The sequence below is a fragment of the Eublepharis macularius genome, chromosome 13 (assembly GCF_028583425.1).
Source record: "Eublepharis macularius isolate TG4126 chromosome 13, MPM_Emac_v1.0, whole genome shotgun sequence".
NCBI lineage: Eukaryota > Metazoa > Chordata > Lepidosauria > Squamata > Eublepharidae > Eublepharis > Eublepharis macularius.
The window spans coordinates 2,811,792-2,834,919 of record NC_072802.1 but is presented as its reverse complement, the minus strand read 5'-3'; the positions used below and the strand labels follow the sequence as shown (position 1 = coordinate 2,834,919).

General features: G+C 49.2%; 1 protein-coding gene across 1 annotated transcript in view; it reads left to right on the top strand.

Moving 5' to 3' along the window:
- The first annotated feature begins 3,151 nt into the window (after window positions 1-3,151).
- Window positions 3,152-23,128, top strand: part of EFNB1 (ephrin B1) — a 157,881-nt gene continuing 137,904 nt past the window's right edge. Inside the window, exon 1 of the mRNA XM_054996065.1 lies at window positions 3,152-3,451. Coding sequence (XP_054852040.1) covers window positions 3,321-3,451 — 131 coding nt within the window. The 5' untranslated portion in view covers window positions 3,152-3,320. The remainder of the gene's footprint in view (window positions 3,452-23,128) is intronic.

Genomic DNA, 23,128 nt, shown 5'->3' with positions numbered 1-23,128 from the left:
ATATCTCAAAATGATCTTCTATTGGCTTCCTCCCCTCCATAGTTGAAAAAGGATACCTTAGTACAAAAGGGTTCACACCAAGGTGGAATTGAGGGCATGGAAGAGAGTCTATTAGCATCTTTTGGTGCCTTGCCATTAAAAGATCAGGACAATATGATACAGAGATTATGAGGGTTGGTCACTACCTTAAATGATAGCAAAATGCAATCAGATTGCAAACTGGACAACTTTGTTCAGTATTTTGTTCAGTAGAGATGCTTTCAAACAGGCTTTCTTGGGATGAGAGACTCTCTCTGCCTTTGAGCCTCTTTGGTCATTGGGTATCATAGGGTATAGCTGAGAATCCAGTCATTAAGGAAACAAGTGATTGACTCAGAATGCTATCCTGGAGCATGTCTAGGTGGGCTGCCAGGATGAGATGAAACAATATAAAAGAATTCTTGAGTAGATTTGACCTGGGAAACATGGGAGGGCCTGCTCTAGTTGGACTCATTCAGGCAGATCAACTACTGGGAAAGAAAATGAAATGCTTAGGAATAACAAACAATATGGTTAAGACTACAGAGACCAAAGATTTAATTAGGCAAATAAAAATGCGTGTCAGGAAGTTGGACATTACTAGTATGTCTATTAGGGCACGGAGGATATGTTCAACTCTTTGCTTAGGTATCACCCTCCCGATGCAACCGCTGAAGTATTTTTATCATCTGACAGTACCAAAGCTCAGAAGAGCTTTTACACTGGCAAGCATGAATGCTTTTCCCTTGGCAGTTTTGGAGGCTAGATACAAGAAAGTATCATAGGCTAATAGAGCATGCAGATGCCCATATGATAAATTTGAAACCACTGAACATATGATTATAGTGTGTCCCTTTATTTAATGAGCTGAGGGTTAGCTTAATCATCCCTCTACTTAAAAATATGGAACTACTTAATATGAGAGCTCAGGTGACGTGGTTACTATCGGATACAAATGATTCCGTTACTCTTTCTGTGACAAAATGTATAGGGGCAATAATTAAACATCAGACACATGATGTCCAGTAAAATTCTTCCCATTTTAATTTCTGCTTAAGGCAATAGCCGTTGGAGCAGTACTAGATAGATCAATCCGCTACTCTTGGTTCTCTTGCATCTGAGCAGTTCAACGTTGCTAAACATGTCACGTTAATTGCTTATACTTTAGTTCAGAAAGGTTTCATCAATGTGTTTGGCTTTATGCTCATTTTCAAATTTGCAGCTACCACACCCTATTGTATCTGTTTTCATTGAATGCCCTGTCGATCAGATTATATTTTTCCTCTGTGAATGTCCTACTATCGAGTATACTGTATTCACTTACAGTATGTAATCTGCCTTGGATCTCTGTGAGAAAGTGGGGTTATAAATAAGCAACAGCAACAATAATGTACCAAGAATGGACAGTCAAAACTCAAGCTCTTTGCGCAGGCAATTTGTCCTGCCGTCTCTAATTCTTCTGTTTTCTCTCCATTACAACAGCAGCAGCCTCACAGGACAGGCTTCTGTTGTGTCCTCATACAATTTCTAGGATTTCTAAGGCTTTGCTGCTGCAAAAAAACTTCTCTCTACAGCCTCAGTCTAGCCAGGAAGATGCCCCCCCCCTTTACACGGAAGATCTGACCACTTGGACCCATGCCATGGCAACATCCCAGACTTTACTGTAACGCACTGGGCACAGGTCTCCCCTCTTAAGTTAACTCGCAGACCCCGGCTGGTGCAGAACGCTGCGGCCCGTTCATTGTCGGCAGCGAGGCGGAGCAGGACTGCCACTCCCATTTTCCAGCCCCTGCACGGGCTGCCTGTCAGCTACTGAGCTCAATTCAAGGCATCGGCTTTTACATAGGAAGCTCTCCGTGGCGGTGGTCTGGCCTATCTACGGGACCACCCCTCGCCTTACGCTCCGCCACAGCAGCTTCTGAACGGGGCCTTCCGTAGGCGGCCCCGTGCACACGGGCAAAACCGACAGCGGCCCACACACGTGTACTCCCCGCGGTGGCGCTCGCCTGATGGGGCAACCTCCGGGGTCAGGAAAGCCCCCCGCTGCCCTGGCTCTCCTCAAACCATGCAAGAGCCGGGGGGGCGGGTGGGCCCCCCCCCCCGGAAAACAGGCACGCGGCCTCCGGGGCCTGCCTCGGGGGAGCGCCTCTCGCGACCGGCGTCGTCGTTTTGCCCCAGGAGGCTCGAGAGAAGGGCGAGGCGGGCTTAGCCGGGGAGGCGAGTTCAAGGCGCCGCCAAGTTCTCCCCGCTCGGGGAAGGCCACTGAAAAAGGCCGAGCGCGCCTCGGAGGGCTTGTGGGGTTCGCGGCGGGGCTCCCTTCCCTTGGCCGCGGCCTCGCGTAGGAGGCCTCCCGGCCGCGCCGCCGCCTGCTCTCCGGCCTGGGCAGCCGCGTCCGAGCGGGCCGCTCTGGGCCGGGCTCCCGGCACTGCCTCAGCTCGGCCGCGGACCCTCCCTGCTGCTTTCTCCCCGGCCCCGCTCCTTGCTCCTGCCCGCCCGCCTGGGGCCTGGGCCGGGGGGGGGGGGCGCCGGCAGGGGCCGCGAGCCGAGCAGGCCGGCAGGAGGAGGCGGCGCCAGGCGGCCTGCGGGGGGAGGCGAGGCCGGGGCCGGCAGAGCGAGCGGGCGAGGCCGGGGCGCCCGAGGACAGCCGGGGGGGGGCGGGAAGGGCTGCGGGCCGCGGGCCCACCGAGGGCGCCCGCGCCCCCCCCCCCCCGCTCTCCCGGCGCCGCCCGCGACTCGCTCCGCACCGCGGCGGCGCACCGGCAGGGGGCAGCGTCGGCCCGCGCTGGGCGGCCTCGGCCGGAACCCTCCAGGCCGCCGCTCTCGCGCGCTCCGCGAAAGGAGGGAGGGAAGGAGGGCGGCGCCCCCGCAGCCGCCTCGGCGTTGGCGCCGCTTGCTGGGCCGCCGGGCGGGGCGGGGTGGGCGGGGTCGGAGGGGGCGGCCGCGGGATGGGCCCGCCCGGAGGGAGGGAGAGAGGAGGGCGGGAAAAGCGGCTCGGCCACGCCCCCGCGACGAGGCCCCCTCCGGGCCGCTCCCCGATTGGCGGCCAGAGCGAAGCCGTCCTCGGCGTTCGCCTGCGTGCGGGAGTAGGCGGCGTCGCGGCGCGGCCGGAGCGCAGAAGCAGCGCGGCCGCCCATCCAGCTTTCCGTCTGTCCCGCCAGCGGCGGCGGGCCGAGTGGAGGCGGCGGCGGCGGCGGGATGGGGCCGGCGTGAGCGGGCCGGTGGGCGAGGCAGCGGGCCGGGCCCGGCCGGAGATGGAGGCGCCGTGAAGCCGCCGAGGCGCCGCGGGGCCGGGGCCGCCCAGGATGGCCCGTCGGGCGGGGCGGGCGCCGCCGGGCCGGGGGCTGCTGGCGCTGCTGCTGCTGCTCTGCCGGGCGGCGCCGCCGCTGCTGGCCAAGAGCCTGGAACCCGTCGCCTGGAGCGCCGCTAACCCCAAGTAGGTGCCTGCCGGGCGGGGCGAGACGGGGCGGGCGGGGGACGGCCGACCGACCGACCTCTCCACGTCGCCGGCGGAGTCCTGGCGGCGAGCCTTGTCGGGGCGGCGGCCGGGCCGTTCCCGGGGGTGGGGGCGCGGCTTTGCGCCTCCCTCGGGGCCGCCGTCGAGGCCGGGGCTGCGGGGAGGACGGCGCCGCTCCGGCCGGGGATCCTGGCGCGTTTCCCGGCCGGTCGGCGCCAGCGCGGCGAGCTGTGCCCGCCGCCCTCGCCTCCCCGGGGCTGGGGCTGGGTCGGGGCGGCGCGGTCCCTACCGTCCACCGCCGCTGCCTGTGGGGCCGGAGTGGGGCCGCTCTTGCCTCGCCCGCCCCGTTGAGCAGCGCTGAGCGGGCAGGGGCCGCCGGAGGGGCGGGTGGGGCTGGACGCCCTGGCAGGGCCGGAGTGCAGCAGCGGCTGCCCGAGGCAGTCCAGGAGCCGGACGGGGCTCCCGGCAGGCCGAGGTGGAGCGCAGCCGCCTGGGGTCTCGTCCGTGCGGGGCCCTGCCGCCTGCGCAGCTTCTCCGAGGGCTCCGGCTCCGGTCCGCTTGGACGCGCCCCGGCCGGCGAAGGGCAGGGCAAGGGCGGGCTGCTGCGCGGCGCCTTCCTGGCGAGAGCCCCGCCGGCCCGGGCTCGACTTCGCCCGCCCCTGACGGCTCGGAGGGCCTGGTGGTTGCTCTGGTCGGCCCGAGGTCTGGGTTGCCGCCGGGGCCGCCTCTTGGCGCCGGTCGCTTAGCGGGGCCGGTCCTCGGCGTGCCTTTTTGCCGAAGGGCCTCCCCCCCTCCCCCCTCCCCCTCCGGGGGCACATTTAGGAACCGGGATTGAGGGCGGGCAGGAGCGGGGCGGGGCAGGCGCGCCTGCCCGAGTGGGAAGCGGTTCCCGGTCTGGCGCCCGGGTGGCAGGAGGGGCATCGAGGCGGAGGCAGGCAGAGCAGGAGACCGATACCGCTGCAGGGGGAGGGGGGCCGGTCGAAGGTCCCCCAGGCAACGAGTGGGGTTGGGGCGCATGCTCCCAGCCCGCAGGCCGCCCCCGCGCCTCCGGAACTGACGTCACCGCGCTGGCCCCCGGAATGCTCCCGAGCCCCCTGTAGGCCCCTTTGGGGAGGGGGGCAGGAAATGGGCCCTGCCCAAAGCGCAAGAGCCCGCCCTTGGGGGCTGCGATGGCTTCGCTCCTGGGAAGCGCCCTGGCCCGGGCAGGGAGCGCTGGCGCCCTGTGTGTGGCTACCCTGCCTGCCAGCGGTGCCTTGCCACCTGCCGCTGATCACCAGTGATTGATGGGCAGGGGGGTAAACCGCCAGGAATTTGCCCACCACTGAAGGGCACCCCAGTGGGAAGGAGGCGGAGAGGGAGGAGCAGGGAAAGGAGCCGCCAGGAGAAGGGAAAGAGAAAATAAGGTGAAGAACAGCCTTCGAGGGAAGCGGAGGTGCCGGCAGGAGTCCTTGCCAGAGTGCCTCTGGTCTAGGCAGCCAGTACTGCACGCTGGCCAGAGTTTTCCTGGCTTCCAGGGAAGCTAAATATAATAAGAGCAGACAAAAGTAGGTTTGCCTGATGAGTGGGATGGAGCGAGGCTGAAGTGGCTACAGGGGCTTTCAAGGAAGGAAAAGAGGAAATAGTGGGGAGGGGGAAATGCGATGCTCCCCCTTTTTAATCCTATTGTTCCTTGTAAGATGATGATTGTATAATTTATCCTATTTGCTGAAACACAACACGCAGGAAAGAAAATTGACATTTCCCACATTGGTTTTTGATCAGCCTGGTTACTAGCTTTTAAAATAAACAACATTTGCTGCTGTGTGTGACACTGTAGGTAAAAGAGAAATGTTTTGAAATTTTTTGATTCAATTTAACTTGTCCTGCATTTTGAATAACTGTTGATTAGTCATTGTCTTTCGAGCTAATATAGTGCAGAAAGTTGTGAAGGCCTCATATGCTAGGAGAGGGGTCTGAGCCAAGATGGTGTATTTATCCCGTTGTTTCTGAAAGGGGGGTCTCTCTGAATTTTTAAGCAAAGGGGGGAAAACTTGGATGGCTTTGGTGAACTTTGGGCACTTACAGTTCAAAGTTGTTGCCTGGATGAGGTCATGCAGTGAAATTTTGTGGCAAATTCTTGCTTAGATCCCCTCATTGTAATCTAGGAGTTTATTGATTCTGGTAGACTTCTGTGCTACTTATTAAAAGGAGGCATTTCAAACAAAGTATGTGTTTGGAAATGAATTTCAGGCTGGAATTCTGCTGTCTTATAGTAGTTCGGCAGGGATGAGAGGAGAATGAGCTGTGTTGCATCTTTACCATTTTCAAAAGTATGTGATGATATTGCATAGTTCATCCTATTCAAAGAGTTAGTATTGCTGTGTGATTCTGTACATTTATCTGGAACGAAGACTCTCGTGATTCTCTGGGATTTAATCCCAAAATAGAGTGCCACAGGGTTTTAGTGTTTGACTTGCTGTGGCTTGTATGGAAATTTCAAATTTGTCCCAGTAACAGAGAAGAATTCTCTGCATGAGTCAGTGTCGGTTGAGTCCTACCTACTTTGGAGGGACGTTGTACGTCCTGTCTTAGCCAGCGGATTGTTGTAAGGATGGACCTGGAAGTTCCTTCTTGGTGATAAGAGCTTTTTGAATTTACGGTTGTGCAGGCAGGCTCATACCCTGCGGAACTTCCCTCTTCTGATTGGGTGGCGTTCTGCTGGTGGTGATCTTGTGGCTCTTTGCTCACCTGCCTGCACTCTCAGCAGTCCCAGAGGAGGCTTCAAGGAGCAGTTCTTTAAAACATCTTGTAATTGACCCAAGAGATCACTCTGTAATACAACTGAAAACAATACATGATGCAGAGTGCCTTATAACTTTTAAAAAGCAGAACACTTGCATCTTCACTGTCGTCAGTGTATCAACTTCCTGCACTGCCACAGAAGAAGAGGCTTGGAATGGGGCCGGCTGGCTCTTGCCCTTCTGACTGAGGCTTGAGATCTCAGAGAAGCTCAAAGTCAAGCCAGGAGGCTCAGAGCTCAATGGGAGCTCTTCACGGACCGCGTGGGAGGGGGAGATGGGAGAAGCTTCGTTTGCATGGCTGAATGGAACTTGAAGTAGAACATTTAATAGCTGATGCAGATGTGATTTTATCACTTTTTTAAGTGTGTGCAAGAGATTAGGTGCATTCTTCTAAAAATTTAGGGCAGTGCTTCTTGAATCCTTCCATGTGGAATCTGCTCTAAACTTATTCTATTTTTGGGGCCCACTTGCTAAGTAAGTCCATTTTCCTTTCCTCCTTCCCATTGTAAAATACAAATACCTCTCTTCCACACTTCTGTCCCTTCTCTGAGGAACTGTGTGTAGTGGTCATAGTTCTTCCCTCCTTTATTTTAATCCCCCCCCCCAGAACCCTGTGAGGTAGATTATGCTGGCCCAAGGTCATCTGGCGAGTTTCATGGTCAAGTGGGACCTTGAACCATTATCCTAATCCAGTGTCGCTGCCTGCGCGCGCGCTCTCCCTCTTCCCCTTCCCCCCACCAGTAGACGACTTTTCTGCAGTATTTTATTGGAAGGATAAAAATAATTAACAGTAACATTCTATAGCATGTATATTCTTGTATTTGCTTAAACATCAATGTTTGTTAACTGACGTGGTTAAACAAAAAGATTTTCAAACTGGATCTCTTTTACTGCAAACAGTCTTCTATTCATTGGACTTCATGAAAATGGCACTTAAGAGGTAAAGGATTGATTCTGTGTACATAAATTTGCAGAGGAACAATAGGTTTGTTCCTCTGTTTCTCTCAGCTGTTTTAAAATATTTTTGTTATTTAAGAAGAGGCATGTTATCTCTACAGACACAAATTCAATTTTGAGAACTGCAAGACCAAGCATTTGTGATGGTATGTACTAGATAGAAAAATTAACCAAAATAATCTTACAGAAATCTCTCAGAGATTTGGGGCCATAATGAATGAATTAATGGAATTCATTTACAGTTTTTAAAAATATTACTTGAATATACAATCTCGTACCACATAATTAAAAATTAATCATTATTTCATGATAATAATAATAGCTGCACTTACGTACCGCTCTCCTAGACAGATGAGGGCCTCACCCAGAGCAGGGAACAAGTTAGTGTTATGATTATCCCCACAGTACAGCTGGAGAGCTGGGGCTGAGAGGAGTGGCTTACGCAAGGCGGTTTAGTGAGCTCATGGCGGTAGTGGAATTTGAACCAGTAGAGTGCTGATTCACATCTGAACGACTTAACCACTGTACTACAACAGCTCTCACAATGAAAAACCTTTCTGATGAAAAACCTTTTCTTGAGAAAGCATTTTATCAAACAAAATCTGATTTTTAATTTTAAAAAACGATAGATTTTTATCCATCCTGCTGAGAAATCATGTCCACTGTTGGGCTTCTTATTGTGAGTTTGTTCCACTTAGTGATCAGTTTGCTATTTCTGTAGGTGGTCGGGAGAAACAGGTAGCTTGGGGTAAAGGACTGCATGCCTGAACTCTGTGCCTTTTGAGTCAGCTAAGCTTCTTTCCTTGAGATGCTAATGTTTTGGAGAGAGATGTTTTTTTGGGGGGGGGTTCATTCATGCAGACTGGAGTGGTCCACGGAAACAGTGAGTTGAATAAGTTGGATTGATTAGTAGCTCTAAAGGGCTTTATGGCATAACAGTTTGATTTTTTTTAAATGCGTGGGAAAAAAGTGAAACAGATTCTGTCTGAAAGTGGCTTCAGTGGCTGCAGCCTTTGGGATGAGTGAATTCTCTGTAATTGCACCAAATGTTTGGGAGCAGCCTACTTGGGTGGCTTGGTGACCTAGAGCAGTGGTCCACAACCTTTTTGGCGCCAGGGACTGGTTTCATGGAAGACAATTTTTCCATGGACCGGGGATAGTTTTGGGAGGCGGACCAGAGGAGGTAGAGGCAGACTGGGGCAGCTGGCTGCCCGGCGGGCCCGGCAGTGACCCGGCACACAAAGGCGCAAGGGCAGGGCAGCAGCAGCTCCAGCAAGCGCAGCCCCACCGGCCACAGCACGAGGCAGCAACTGTGCGTGTGCCGGCTGGGAGCAGGAGGAGAGACTCAGAGGCACGATGGGAGTCACCCGGCCAGGTGATAAAAAGTGCAGGGCCAGCCAGGCGAGGCATGGCTGCCCCTCCCAAGATGGCGACCGCCTACCTCGCCTGCTCCCTGGAGCCGGCTCTGTGCTCGCCTGCCACTTACCTCCCGTGCGGCCCAGTTGCTAACAGGCCACGGACCAGTATCGGTTCTTGGCCCGGGGGTTGGGGACCCCTGACCTAGAGTGGAGTTGGGCAGATGAATGCCACAAGGTCCTTTGGCAAGGTGTGGCTTCTCAGCCTTTGTTCTTCTTCTCTGTCCAGTTTCTGAATTGAGAGGACAGCAGCCAGCATCACAGTGTGAGGGCAGTGGAGAAGAAGGGAGAATTTGTGAGTATAATGCAAACTTTAGGAGACTGCATAAAAAGATAACATAACCACAGTTCCCTGTGAGGGAAGTTGGCCCCAGGAGGAATTCTCTCTTTCTTGCCACAGGAGAATTCTTTCTCTGTCTCTCACTTCCTGGAACAGTAATTGTCAAACCCTGTTTGAAAGCCTGGCAAGAAGGTGGGTTGGACTGGTACAATTAAGCATCTGCTTGAGTTTTCCATGGAGTGGTGGTGAAGTTCCATTTTTGGCTCCAGTTGGTCTCTCTGGCATTAGGAATTGCTTGCTGCAAGTGCTGTGGGAGACAGGCAGAGGGGATATGGGCCTGGGTCGCTTCAGTGGAAGTAATGTTCTGTTGTGATCACCAGGCAGAGGGTCTAAATGGACTTCAGCCCTCCTGTGAGTATGGGAAAGTGCCGTCAAGTTGTAGCCAAGTTATGGTGGCTCCTGCTGGGGTTTGCAAGGCAAGAGACTAACAGAGGCATTCTCTGTAGTGGTTGGTCCAGATTTGTTTTAAATCTGTATAGCCAGTTGTGGCCCCTGTGAATGCCAGAGAATCTTCATGGGAGGACTTCAGATTAGCAGTAACTAGCCAGGGTGAAGGTAGGGGCACCAACGCTGCTTAGGAAAAATGCAAATTTTGTGCTAGGGATTATTAGGAAAATAATTGAAAATAAAGCTGCCAGTATCATAATGCCCTTGTATAAATCTGTGGCACAGCTATGTTTGAAAAGCCTTTTGACCGAAAGAAATAGACGCAGTTGCAAACTTCGCAAACTGAGACTGAAATATGAAAATTTTCCTGTGAGAAAGTGGTGACGAAACAGGAGAGTAGCTACCGTCCTGTCGGGAATTTGGGGCTATTTGGGAGTGCACCCACGTTGAAACTGAACAGTGGGGTCCCCCCTTACGACTAGAATACACGTTTATCCAGGAAGTGACCAGCTTTAGAGAGCTATGTCCTGCTGTACCTGTGGAACAGAAGAAACTAGAATGAAATAACTTCAGTTTAATCTGACCATTTATATGCCACAGAGGAAGAGTATTATTCACCTCCACCACCCCTCACTGGAATTGTATATGAACTGTGGGTCTTTTGTATGTAGCATTGTGTATTTATTGAATTTTGTATACCCTATATTATTGTCTGATTGATAATATTTAGGATTGAGCTGTAGCCGTCAGTATTAAGTGTACTATCTCTTTAAATGAGCTCTGGTTAGGAAGAGATGAGGAAAATATTTATGAATTTATATTTACCTGTTTACTTCCTGTGAGATGAAGTGTTGAAATGCAGTTTTGTATTTGCACTTATCTGTTTGCTCTTGCACTTTAGTAAAATTATTAACAATTTATTGGAAGAAAGTTAGTTGTGTGTTGTGTTAGTTACGGGGATTAGGAGCTTTGTTGGTTGCTGTTAACCCGTAATTGCCCTGTTTGCTAGTAATGATCGAAAAGCTGTCTACAGTTTAGTTCATTGTACCTCAAAAAGCATTTTTGTGGAGCTGGGTAAGGTATGGAAAGAGGCCACAACAATTTTCAGGGGACGACAAAAGGGCTTGGGGACAGTTCAGGATAGGAAGAAGATGACTGCAGGAGGGATATAATACAGGGTTATAAAGTATGTATAGTGTAGATAAAGATTATTTTTTCTGATTAAACTACAACTGAGGATTACCCAAATACATTGATGTATAGGACATTTTGGGTAAGCAAATGGAATTACTGCTTCTTAATTGTGGAACTCACTGTCACAAGATGTGGTTTGGTTGCTGTGTTAGATGATGTTAAAAGGGGATTGTTGTTGCATTTCTATCCTGCTGTTTCCCCCATTGTGGAGCACTAGATTCTTCAGAGGCACTCCCATCCAGGCACCGAACTGACTCAGCCACACACTTTTTCAACGATGTTGGCTTATCGTGAACCTTTGGACCTCCCTGTTAGACTTAATTGTTGGTTGTCAGTCTGTTAACTGCTGTTACATAAGATTGCAGAAGGAAACACCTGAGGCCAGAGTTGTGTTTCTAGAGTATGTGTGGGGAGGGGTACCAGGGGGGTGTACAGAGAGATGTGCATGCCTGGGGAAAATGGAAAGCCATTTTCTTCTGTGGGCGCCTGTGTACTGGCACCTTGGTGGTTGTGCCACCTTGTCTCTGTCTGCTCCTTCGTAGAAATGGTGTCTGTTGTGGCCATCCAGTAACGGATCTGGAACCTGCTACTGATGGAGGGCTGGGCCAAACCCTTTCATTCCGCTTTTTACTGTGCAGAATCAGATTGTTCAAGATGGACATTTATTTTAGTTTAATCAGTTGATTGGGTGGTGATTTACTGGTTTTAGGTTGTCAAATTTAATGATTGGCATTTATTTGCTGAAGTTTTGCTGTTGCAAGAGATTTTTAATGGGCTTGCTGTGAGGTAAAGAAAGGCAGCATAGAAGTAGACAGAGCCAGTTTGGTGTAGTGGTTAAGAGCGCAGGACTCTAATCTGGAGAGCTGGGTTTGATTCCCCACTCCTCCGCTTGAAGCCAGCTGGGTGACCTTGGGTCAGTCACAGCTTCTAGTAGCTGTCTCAGCTCCACCCAACTCACAGGGTGTTTTGTTGTGGAGGTAATAATAACATACTTGGTAGACCGCTTTGAGTCATCCTGAAGGGCAGTATATAAATTGAAAGTTGTTGTTGTTGTAATAAAAATAGGAGAATGATAATGTCTCTGCATGCATTTTCAAAATTATTTTATTGTTTAAATGTAACTAATATTGTTCACAATTAAAGAGCTGTAATGTGTATGATAGTATACTGTCAAAGAGTTCAATGCTTTCTGTAATGTAATAGTACAACTTCATAAGCTTAATTATAAGTGACACATTTTATGTTAACAAAGTTGTAAAATATATGTAAGAAAGTAAGTATTGCGTGTATAATTCCAAATTGCAGTTCTTTTCCTCTGGGGGGAAAAAAAGGAAAAAATGGCAGTTTATTGATGGCTTGAAAATTCCGTGAAATTTTCTCTCTCTGCTCGTTCCCCTCTTAACTCCCCTGTAGGTTTCCCGGAAGTGTCTGGCTGACCATAGTCAGAAATAGGATGCTGGACTAGGAAGGAGCACCTCTTACCCTGAAGGGCTGCTCTCTCGTTCACAGTTGAAGTTTGCAGGCTGTTTGGTAATTTGAGAAATGTCCACATAGTCATTACCGAGAATACAAGAGGTGTCTCCTTTCTAAATTCTTCTGAAAGTGTTGTAATCTTCTTTGTCGTGCTTGGTAGAAAAAGGATATTTTTGCACTTTGTTGCCCAAATGTGTTTGTATCATGGTGGGATGTATAGAAGCTGCTGTTTGTTGCCAAATGTGACATTCATGGTGTTGATTTGATGGCAAAGTACTTTCTGGTTTGATCAAGCAAATGATACATGTGGAGAACGAAACAGATCCCAGAAAGTGGTGACTAGAGATGGGCACGAACCGAAATACGAACTAAAATTCGTGACGAACCAGGCCGGTTTGTGGTTTGCGAACCAGCGGTTCATCAGATCCCATTTCTGATGAACTGTCACGAACTTTAGGCTGGTTCATTTTTTAGTTCGTCACTGCAGATAACCTGGTGCAGATAAATCAGTTCCCTAGGCAACAGGGGATGGACTTCCTGCAGACCTTCTGCTGGCCCGGAAATGACCTTCTGCTGACCGGGAAGTGACAATTTTCTGACCTGGGTGTGACATTTTCACAAACCAAATGAATGGGTTCGTGAACCGGGAGCAGGTTTGTGAAAGTTCGTGGTTCGTGAAATTTAACAAACCATGAACCACATGGTTTGTTTTTTTCCAGTTCGTGCCCATCCCTAGTGGTGGCGGGTGGGAGCTGCAGGAACTGGTCCGGAAGAAGCAGATAGAATGGAATCCTTGGATCTCTTCCGTCATTTCAGAAGGACTCTATTCCCATTCTTGCCCTTTCTCAAAGTAGACTGCATAGATTGGCAGACATTGTGATTTTGGAATCTGAGTAGCCGGTGTTGATCTCCTCTCTAGACAGGCCTGGGAATTGCTTGCAGAGAACATTTGAGCATTGTGAGAAATGGGTTTTATGTCCGTTTGCCTGGTGAAGGAACAACAGAGACTTAAAAAAAATATTTAGTACCTTTTATCCCTCCCCCCTTCTTTCAAAGAGCAGTTTACATTGGTCTTCCCACTTCCATTTTATCCTTAGAACAATCCTGTGAAGTGCGTTAAAGATGCACAGAGAGAGATTGGCCTAAAGGTCACCAGGGGTCTTTATGGCTGAGCAGAGATTTGAATCTGTTATACTACATTGGTTTTCATTTGTCTCCTTTCTGTTGGAAGACATTTCTGATAATGTATAAGAACATGGGAAGTGTGTAGGATGCTTTTAATACCAAATATTAAATTCAAGCTAGGATAAGAGACATCAGTAAAATGCTTCTCTAGAAGTTTTTTTTTTAAAAAAGGCAAATGAAAGTTCTGGTATTCCCGAACCAAACAAGGAAGTGGCCTAGCGTTATAGATCAACTCAGCCTGCCTTTTAGCACTTTGCACAAGAACGCTTGGAAATCCATCCTTGATCTCAAATACCAGCCCCCCCCTTCTCCAGAAACTGCATCCTAGGAGACTGCCCCCCTTTTTATGGTGGTCACCATGATTTTTTTCCACATAGGAAATCTTTAGGGGTTGAGACTTCTACAATATATGGCTCAGCTTATCTTCCTAACATTTGATTTTCTTACAATGGATTAACAATTTTCGATTACTTAATCTCACGAGTATTTAAAAACCAGGTTGATGGTGGAGCTTGTCTGTACACCCTTCAGCTCTCGTCCTGTTTTCCCTGGTGCTGACTTTCTTCTCCCAGCGTGTCTGGTCTCTTCCACTCTGCTGCTCTCGCCCCCACTCCCGCTTCAGCCTCTGAGCGTTTGCATAGTCCCTTCTCATTCAAGCAGCAAAACCTCCATATTTGGCTGGGCACCAAACAGATGTTGCTGCAAGCCTTTGTGCTTTGTTCCGTTTGACTAAAATGAGGCTTTTCCAGGAGAGAAACATTTGCTTGCATGTGGCTATGAGGCAAGGGCACACCTCTATATAACAGCCGTTGCTAGGAGGTAGTGGCTTTCTCAATCTCAGTAGCATTTTAAAAGAAAGTGTGTTGAATTTTTGGTTAGGAAAGAGCATTTGCTTGCCTGAGAATCCAAGGCTGAAACAATTCCTTTGTTCAGTTCTGTTGTAATGCCAGCTGAGCACAAGGGGGAGATAAGTGGTTTGTGGCTGGCTCTGCTGACTGTTTCGGTTGGGCTGCATTCCCATCTCGTGCAGGCCCAGCTGACTTTAGGAATGAATGCAGGGGGGCGAAGCCTATTCTAGTCCCTTCCCCACTTCCAAACAAGACACTGGGGGATGAAGTGACTTCTACTGTGGCCTGTTGCAGGCCTGGTGCTCAGTTGGTGCTGCTTCTCCTATGCTGTCATTTTTTCATTGCCCAGAGAACTAAAGCCTTTAGAGAAAGGTGGCTTCCAAGAGACTTGTCTTTCATTTGCTCTGCTCAAATGCAGTTGCCCCCGAGGCATGCCCTGTCTCTGGCTGCAGTGCTTCTGGGCCCTTCTTATAGGGCCTTTCTGAGTGCCACAGCAGCTTGCAGAAATGACTTCGCCACATGCCATGGTTGGGCGTGGGGAACAAAAAACATCTGCCGCGTGGCCTGTGGCTCCTTCAGAAGGCCTCCACCGAGCTTTGGGCTTCAATGTGTTCTCCCCCTTCCCATCTCTAATATCCTTATTCCCTTCTGTTTCTAATTGTGGGCTTCACAGACTGGGGCTCCTAGTGGCTGACTACCTGACCGTTTTACCCAGGAGCAAGGCAAATGGGTAACTGTTTCCAGTGTCATAGATCCAGAGGAGTCAGCTGTGTTAGTCTGTAGTAGCAAAATAGAGAAGAGTCCGGTAGCACCTTTAAGACTATCCAACTTTACTGTAGAATAAGCTTTGGAGAACGACAGCTCTCTTCTGACATGCATCTGACAAAGAGAGCGGTGGTCCTTGAAAGCTTATGCTACAGTAAAATTGGATAGTCTTAAAAGTGCTACTGGACTCTTTCCTGTTTTGTCTCCAGTATGAAAGGAGGGATCTCTCCCTGAAGTGCGCTCTCTCTCTCTCTCTCTCTCTCTCTCTCTCTCTCTCTCTCTCTCTCTCTCTCTCTCTCTCTCTCTCTCTCTCTCTGTGGGTGTATGTGGTGGGATTAAAGAGGGTCTGGGTCTGCCGCTTTTCAGGCAGCATATGGAAGGGATCTCCAGGCAACATCCCGCCTGGCAGAGCAGCTGTGCTCAAGAGGCCACTTGAGGAGGGACAGGCTGCGGTTAGTCCTCCCTGCCTGACACATCCCAGGCCTTCCTCTGACTTGAAAGAGCTGGCGCTTGCTTTTGAAATGGAGGATTTACAGCCCTTTCAGCCCTTGCCAATAAAAGCAGGGCTTCTTTCTCAGGGGCAGCCCACCGTCTCCCTCCTCTGGGCTCATTATCCAAGGGATTTGTGTCACTTTTGAGTTTCCTTTCACTCCACTGCTTTGGTGCTTCTCGTTTCTTGGGCTGAATGTGCCACTGGAGGAAAACAGAGTTGGCAGGAGACCAGTTGCTCGGGTTGCGTGCTGCAGCCTCCCTTCCCACCTCAAGCGCTGTTCTCCCGCAGTGGTTGTAGGCTGCAGTGGATTCCGGAGAGGACGGCTTCTGTCCTTCCCTTGGGCCTTTGCAGAATGCCTGGCCCGTGAGCAGCCCGGTGGACTTCAGGGCTGAGAGAGCTTCAAACAGGGTGTTCCCCTTCTGACACTCAACTGGCACTTCAGATGTGAAAGCTGACAATGAGGCAGGTGCACTTCCAATGTCCTTACTTTATTATTTATTCATTTATACCCTGCCTTTCTCTCCAGTAGGGGACGCAAAATGGCTCACATGGATTTCAAAATCATAGGAGCTGAAATAGAAGAAGTCTGCATTTACTGAAACTGATCATTTGCCAGTAAAACAACATGTCAGTTATAGCACTGGTTTTAAAAGTTCACCAATTAAAAAACACACAATAAAAATAAATGTGTGATTACAAAATGAATACAACAATTACAAAAGAATGCAATAATAACAATGATTCATAGAAATGCAGTAGGAGGTATATTGCTGAATAAATGCCGCAGGTGACTTCAAGGTCCACAAACATGTCGGCTACGTGTTAGTGAAAAGATTTTGGATCCAGTGTCTGCTGGGAGCCTAGCTAAGCATTTCTAGCCAGCTGTGGCAGTAAAATTCAAAATAGCCAATGGGCTGAGAGTTTGGTATGTGTGGGGAAATCCCTTTCTTAGAACTATATGTAGAGTCACATATAGAGGAGCTTTTCTTAAGAAAAGATCGTGAAGGAGCCAGTGGAAGTACAGAAGAGACCCTCCTTTCCCAGGCAATGCTCAAGGCTGTTTTTTGTTTTTCTTTTTTATTAAAAGTTTTATATAATCAAAAAGAAACCTAGAAAAACCACAATTAAACATATACTAATAAAACAATCAAAAACAACTGATCAAAATACAAAAAAAACATACATACAGAAAAAAAACGCAACAGATACAGTCTAAACTAAAAGATTTCTGATTTTCTCCAAAACATGTATTTGTATCATATCAACTCTACAGTTTCTCTTAGCAATAATTAACAGCTTTTTTTTCTAATGTCAAAATCCCTTAATCCAGAAATCATCAAATTGTTATCTATTCCCTATAAATAGTCTGTTCATCAACAAATTAACTTGCTGACTTTTTTAATCCGTAAAGTAAGCTTTGCCATCTCTGCCAGTTCCGTCATCTTTATCAACCATTCCTCCATTGTAGGCAAAGTCCAATTCTTCCAATTTTGAGCATATAATAGTCTTTCTGCTGTAATCATATATAAAAAAGAGTGCCAGCACTTTTTTCCAACTGAAAGTCCATCAATGCCAATAAAAATGTCTTGGGTTTCAATTGCACTTTAATCTTTAAAATCTTCTGTATCAATAATTGTATTTGTTTTCTAAAGGTTTTTGCTAACCAAGACCACCACATATAAAAGAATGATTCTTTATGTTGAGTACATTTCCAAGATACAATTGATGAACCCTTATACATTTTAGCCAATTTTTTGGGAATCATATACCATCGATACATCATCTTATAAAAATTCTCTTTAAGACCAGAACTTAATGTAAATTTCAGTCCTCTTAACCACAAATTTTCCATTGTTCCATTAATATATCATGCCGAAGTTTTCAGCCCATTTAATCATACATTCTTTGACTTGCTCTTTTTCTGTCTCTAGCTTCAACAAAAGTCTATACATCTTTGAAATAACTCATTTGTCATTTGAACATAATTCTGTCTCAAATTCAGTCTTAAATTGTCCGAAGTTGTATTGTCTCTTACCTGCTTTAAAACTTTCCACCATTTGTTTTTTTGGAATAATTCAGAATTGAGTCTGTTCCAACTGGAATGTGTAGATGGTAATGTGGCCCAGGTGAAGCAGGGCTCACCAACCTCTTTGAGCCTGAGGGCACGTTTGGAGCTCGGACACAGTGTGGTGGCCCAGCAGTAAAATGGCTGCCACAGAATGGCTGCTGGAGCTGGCAGAGCCAGCCACGAAATGGCTACGTTCAGTCATACAATGAAGATCTTTGTGCTGTAGCAGCTTCAGGGAAAGCAGTGTTTTTAAAAATCCATATAGCCAATCAAATCTCCAATACTCAAATCAGAATCCGTCCTTGGCAAAAGCCCAGCTTGACAACACCCACTTCCTAAAAACACTTGGCGGGCACCCGGAAAGGTGTTGAAGGAAGCAGTGGTGCCCACGGGCAACATGTTGGGGGACACCGACATAGAGCCGAAACAGACGAGACGAGTTCCCTCAATTCAACCTGGGTTGAATTGCCTCAAGGTTTGATGGGAAATGTAGGCATTTCTCCTTTCCGTCGCTCAGAGGAGGAGGGGGGAGGAGGAGGGCTCCTCTCGCCCGGCCGCTGCCGTTCCCAAGCGCGAGGGACTCGAGGAGCCTGGAAAGTGGCGGGGGGATGCTCTTAGGCTGGGGCGCGGCGGCAGCGCTCTTGCTGCAGCCGCCCCCCGCCCCAGCCTCTTCCTCTCGTCCTCCTTCCTCTCGGCTTCCTTCTCCAGCGGCGAGAGAGGTGGCGGCGAGCGGCAGCAGCAAGAGTGCCGCCGCTGCCGCACCCCAGCCTAAGAGCATCTCCCCGCCACTTTCCAGGCTCCTCGAGTCCCTCGCACTTGGGAACGGTGGTGGCCGGACGAGAGGAGCCCTCCTCCTCCCCCTCCTCCTCTGAGCGACGGGAAGGAGAAATGCCTACATTTCCCATCAAACCTTGAGGCAATTCAACCCAGGTTGAATTGAGGGAACTCATCTCGTCTGTTTCGGCTCATAGAGCAAGATTAAAAGACCAACTAGGTTTCCAGGGTATGATCTTATGAGAGTCAGAGCTCTCCCTTCATCAGACTCTTAAAAGTTCATACCCTGGAAATCTAGTTTGTCTTTAAGGTGTTACTGGACCCAAATCTTGCTCTTCTATTACAGACCAGCATGGCTACCCACCTGAAACTGTTCAATTTATATAATGCCCTTTAGGACAATTTAATACCCACTCATAGCGGTTTACAAAGTGTGTTGTTGTTATCCTCACGACAATCACCCTGTGAGGTAGGTGGGGCTGAGAGCACTGCTTCAGAGAGCAGTGACTGACCCAAAGTCACCCAGCTGGCTTCAAGTGGAGGAGTGGGGAATCAAACCCGGTTCTCCAGATTGAGTCTCACCGCTCTTAAACACTACACCAAACGGAGCAAGGGGCAGCTACTTTTACTGCTGTGAGCTCCTTGAGGGAAAGTGGGTGAAAATAAGTTCGATTCAGTGTAGGTAAAGCCATGTTTTGTGTTTGAAATCATATTTGTAGGTCAGGACATTTGACTGTTCATACGGGCCTTGAGAGTATCCCCTTGGTTGGTCCAACATGATGAATAAAAATAGGCTTCATGTACCCAAGCAGAGAAACTTCTTAGCTGCAGGTGCTGGTCTTTTTAGCCACACCTGACAAATGCAACTGCTCAGGTGTATGTTTGCAAGTAAATGCTCATAGGGTTTTTGGGGCCCTGGTTTGATTTCTGTAGCGCTTTTGGGTGTTTGAAGCACTTTACATGCTGTGTACCTTACTTTGTTACAACTCTGTAAGTTTGGTAAACATTATTATCTTTAGATGGGAGAGGTTAAATTTGAATTGGGGAGTGCCTGCTTCAGAAGTCCCCAATTCAGGTTAGGACTGGGAAGGCCCAGGCTGAATCTTGACCTGCTTGGGCTCCGTCGGCCTCACCTACCTCACATGATAAAATGGAAGGAAGGAGAAGTTCATTGGAGGGGAAGGCAAGACAAAGATGATGTTGGCAGTCGTATCTGTTAGGCCGACTGGTGTGGGATACGTTGGCTTCCTAAGCTCCCCATTTCTGCCCTCATTCTTTCAGTGTTGAAGTTTAACTTCAGGACAAATTGTCCAGAAAAATGACCAAATTATTGCCTTTCAAATTGCTTCCTTTGAATGTGTCTCCTTGGATCGCTGAGTCTGTTAAACACATTGCTCCTTCCTTTGCCAGCCTCTTCTGAAGTCCAGCAATTCCCACAAGCTTTTCCAAGTGCTTCATATTTCTGCTTAAGAACTGAAGCCCTTCTGGAAAAATGCAGGGTACTTGAGAGCCGTTGAGGGAGTTGTAATGAGGAGACAAACCACCAGACAGGGCCTGGCTCACGCTTACAAGCAGAAAGGGGCTTTCTGGAGGGGAGTCTGGCCTCAGGTGCTGAGTTGTTCTGTGGGTGAAATTTGCGGGAAAATATGTGTTCTTCCTCTCCCCCCCCCCCCCCGCCCTAGTTTTTCTGATGGAAGTTTGGGGGAGCACTGAAAAACGCCTATGATTTTTTTTTCCTTGGGAATGAGTGAAGTGAGCTAATATAGCACAGGGTGCAGCGGCTTGCAGATCTCTCTCATTTTAGTATTGGGTGTATTTGCAGTTTTACTTATAGAAAAACTAAGGCATTTATACTTCTAAATCCCATAAATGTTCCAAGTAATACAACTGTATATGCTAGCAAAGCTATTATGCTTTTTAAAAGCAAAAGATGGTTTAATTTTGATAAGAAAGTATTGCATTAATTCCAATTTTCTTCCAAATTGCTATGTTTCTCAGACCCCACCCCTCCAATGACTTAAACATTTGTGGAAATTTTACATGTCTACTTGGGTGCAAATGCCTGGAGGACTTAGGAAGGCATAAAGTGTTGCTTGCTGTTTTGGGGCATGAATGTCTCTTGGGTGTGTTTGCGTTTCCCCATGCATTCTGGCTAGGGTCTCAGGATCCAAGACAGGCCTTAACACTACCCCACTATGTGACACATTAGGAGCAAAGTAGAATAGGTGTTACACTACGTTCATTTGCATTTATGCTGAAAGACCAAATGCATTATGCTGGACTTCACACAGGCAGTCTAGTGTTATGGCAGCTGGCCATGTGTGAAGGTACCCTGGGGTGAATTTCAGTGGGGGCAAATCACAGACGGGAATGCAAGTTCCCCTCTGATGGGTCATTGAAAATTCTGGCTGGATTGTGGTGGCCTGCCCAAGGTTACAATCACCAGGAGGGGGGACCCCTCTTACTGTGTGAGAAAGGGGTGGTGGTGATTTCTGCTGCCAGTTCGAGTTTGGTAGCGTGGTATAAGGTCAGGAATCTTTCTGTTCCTTGAAGGAGAGCTTGCGTTGTGCAGTATCAGTACTGCAACCTCTGTAAATTGTTCTCAGCAAACCAATATATGCACATGTACGTGTTCCACAAAGTTTTGCTTCTGCCTAGTCAGAACCAAGAAGCTCTGCAGACGTCTAAAGCCCTCTTGGCACTTTAAAGGGCTTCTTTTAAAAGCTTCTTTTGGAAGAGCAGGTTTTTAGGTGTTGCAAATTTCCCTGGCAGCATGGAATTGGAACTGTGCTCATTTGGTGAGCAAGTGTAGATTTAAAGTGCTGAGCACCCTCTGTAAGGGAAGGTTTTCTGGATTGCACACTCATGTGTTGTTTTTGAATGCTTCTGTCTTGTGATGTGCAGCTTAGCCTCACCCCAGCCTCCGTTCAGCTTGAAAAGGAGGCCCTGCCAGAGTCCACCCCATTGAAATGGACTTGACAAGTAATGAAGTCCTGGTTTTTCAAAGGCTTCAAGCTTGTGTGGCCTGCACTTCCACGGAGTTTGTTCGGTCTTTCATTGTGTCCAAGACAAATGAGGATGAAGGACTCCCTCTGGTGCTTTCTCCCTTTCCCAAAGCCGGAGAGCATGGCGTCACTCTGGCCCCCTTTGTGTGGTGCTTGCCTGTTGTAGAGCTTAGGAGCTGGAGTCCTGTCCCTCCTTCGCTTTGACAGAAAAAGATTCCCATTGCTTTTCTTCTCACCCCCTCCCCCGCCCTCTGTGAAGCCCTTGTGTGGGGGGGCTCAGACCATCTGGGTGGGGGGTGGGGGATGGGTGGGGGGCTTGCAGGCAAGTTCCTGTTGTCTGAATTTGGCAAACTCCTGCTTTGCTTTGCTCCAAAGATTTATATGCAGGGCTGGTGGCGGGTGTGTGTGTGTGTGGGTGGGTGGGATGGGGTGGGGGTGGAAATCAGTGGCTTCTGTGCCCTCCTTTCTGCCATGCCCCCGGGAGCTTCCTCTGTGCTTTGCCGAGTGCTGCCACCCTTGTTTATTCTCTTCCGCAATGCATATTGGATAAATACCATGCAAGAGTGGGCCTGCAATGCTCTGGATGTGGTGCTGGGCTTCAGCCAATTATTTTAAAATGTGTAGTAAAAAAAGGAGCATGCCTTGACAGAATGGGGCTGGTGTGGCTTACTGCCTCTGTGAGCAGGTCCCTCAGGGTGCCACCAGGCCAGAATGGAGGGGGGGGGGCTCCCAGTGCCTTTTGTCCAGTATAAATATTGGAGCAGGTCTGCTTTCAAAAAAGAGAGGAGGGTGGGGAGAACGGAAGGTTCTGGGTGGAGTCCTGGCCCGGGGGAGGGGAGGGGAGGAGCTCCTGAGCTTGTACTGGTCAGCGCCAGAGACGTCCTTGGGCTCTCTCAAGCTTTTTAGCATCAGAATTTAGTGGAGAAGGTCAGCTGTGCCTGGGGGTTTGGAGTGAGCTGAGCGTGGATGTGTCCAACTGGGGGCTGCAAGTAGGGTCTGAAGGCAAGAGGAGAAGCGCTATTTCTGCAGCCCCCACCTCCAGCAGCAGCATGGACCTCTCTTGCTTTGGGTTCTGCTGCAGCCCCCTCCCTCTTCGAGGAGGCCGTGAGCCTCTCTGTGCAGGTGCTCGGGTGGGGGTGGGGGGTGGTTCGTCCTCCTTGCTGGAATTCCGTTTGTCTCCAGGAGCTGGGGGGGGGGCTTGGAGTTGGGTCCACCACCTGGGACCTTTTCTAATTCATCTCTGTCACCCCTCTGTTCCCTGCAGAGTGTGGCTGCTTTCATGTGTGGCTTCACTCGCTTTGCCTCCCTGAAAGATGCCTTTTGCAACATTAAAGGCATTAGCTAACATTCTACAAATTGAAAATTTTTATTTCTCCACTTCCTAACCTGCCTTGGGTTTGTTTGTGCATTTATTTAAAACGTTTATAAAGCTGCTGTTCTTTCAGGTAAGCGGGACAGAATATAAGTAACATCAATTATGGTACCAAACAGATTTCTTAAAAAACAATGAAAATTAAAATTAGATTAAAACAGTCACCAGGAAAAAGGAAACCCCTTTAAACCCCAAGGCATCCTCAGAGTTCAGCACAGAAAGGAGCAGCTGTTTTGGGGGGCGGGGGGGGAGCTGTTGCTGGAGGCTTTGGGTGTTGGGTGGCAGCACATCTCTGAGCGCAGGACTTGGTGCTTGAGGGCCCCGGAGTGGTCAGAAAGCGCCTTGAGAGTGGCCAGTCACTTCCCAGCAGTGCAGAGCAGGTTTCTCCCCCCATGTCGTGCTGCTCTTATTGCTGTACTGCTGCTTTTTAAAAAAACCTTGTGCAAAGGAGACAGCTCATGCATGCACACACCTTTGCTTGGGATGGGAAACTGACAGCGCCAGAACTCATTCCCATCTCCCACTATTCCTGCTTTGCGCATGTAGGGACACATGCACGTGTATGCCTGCACGCTCTGAACAGGGAAGGAGCATGCTATT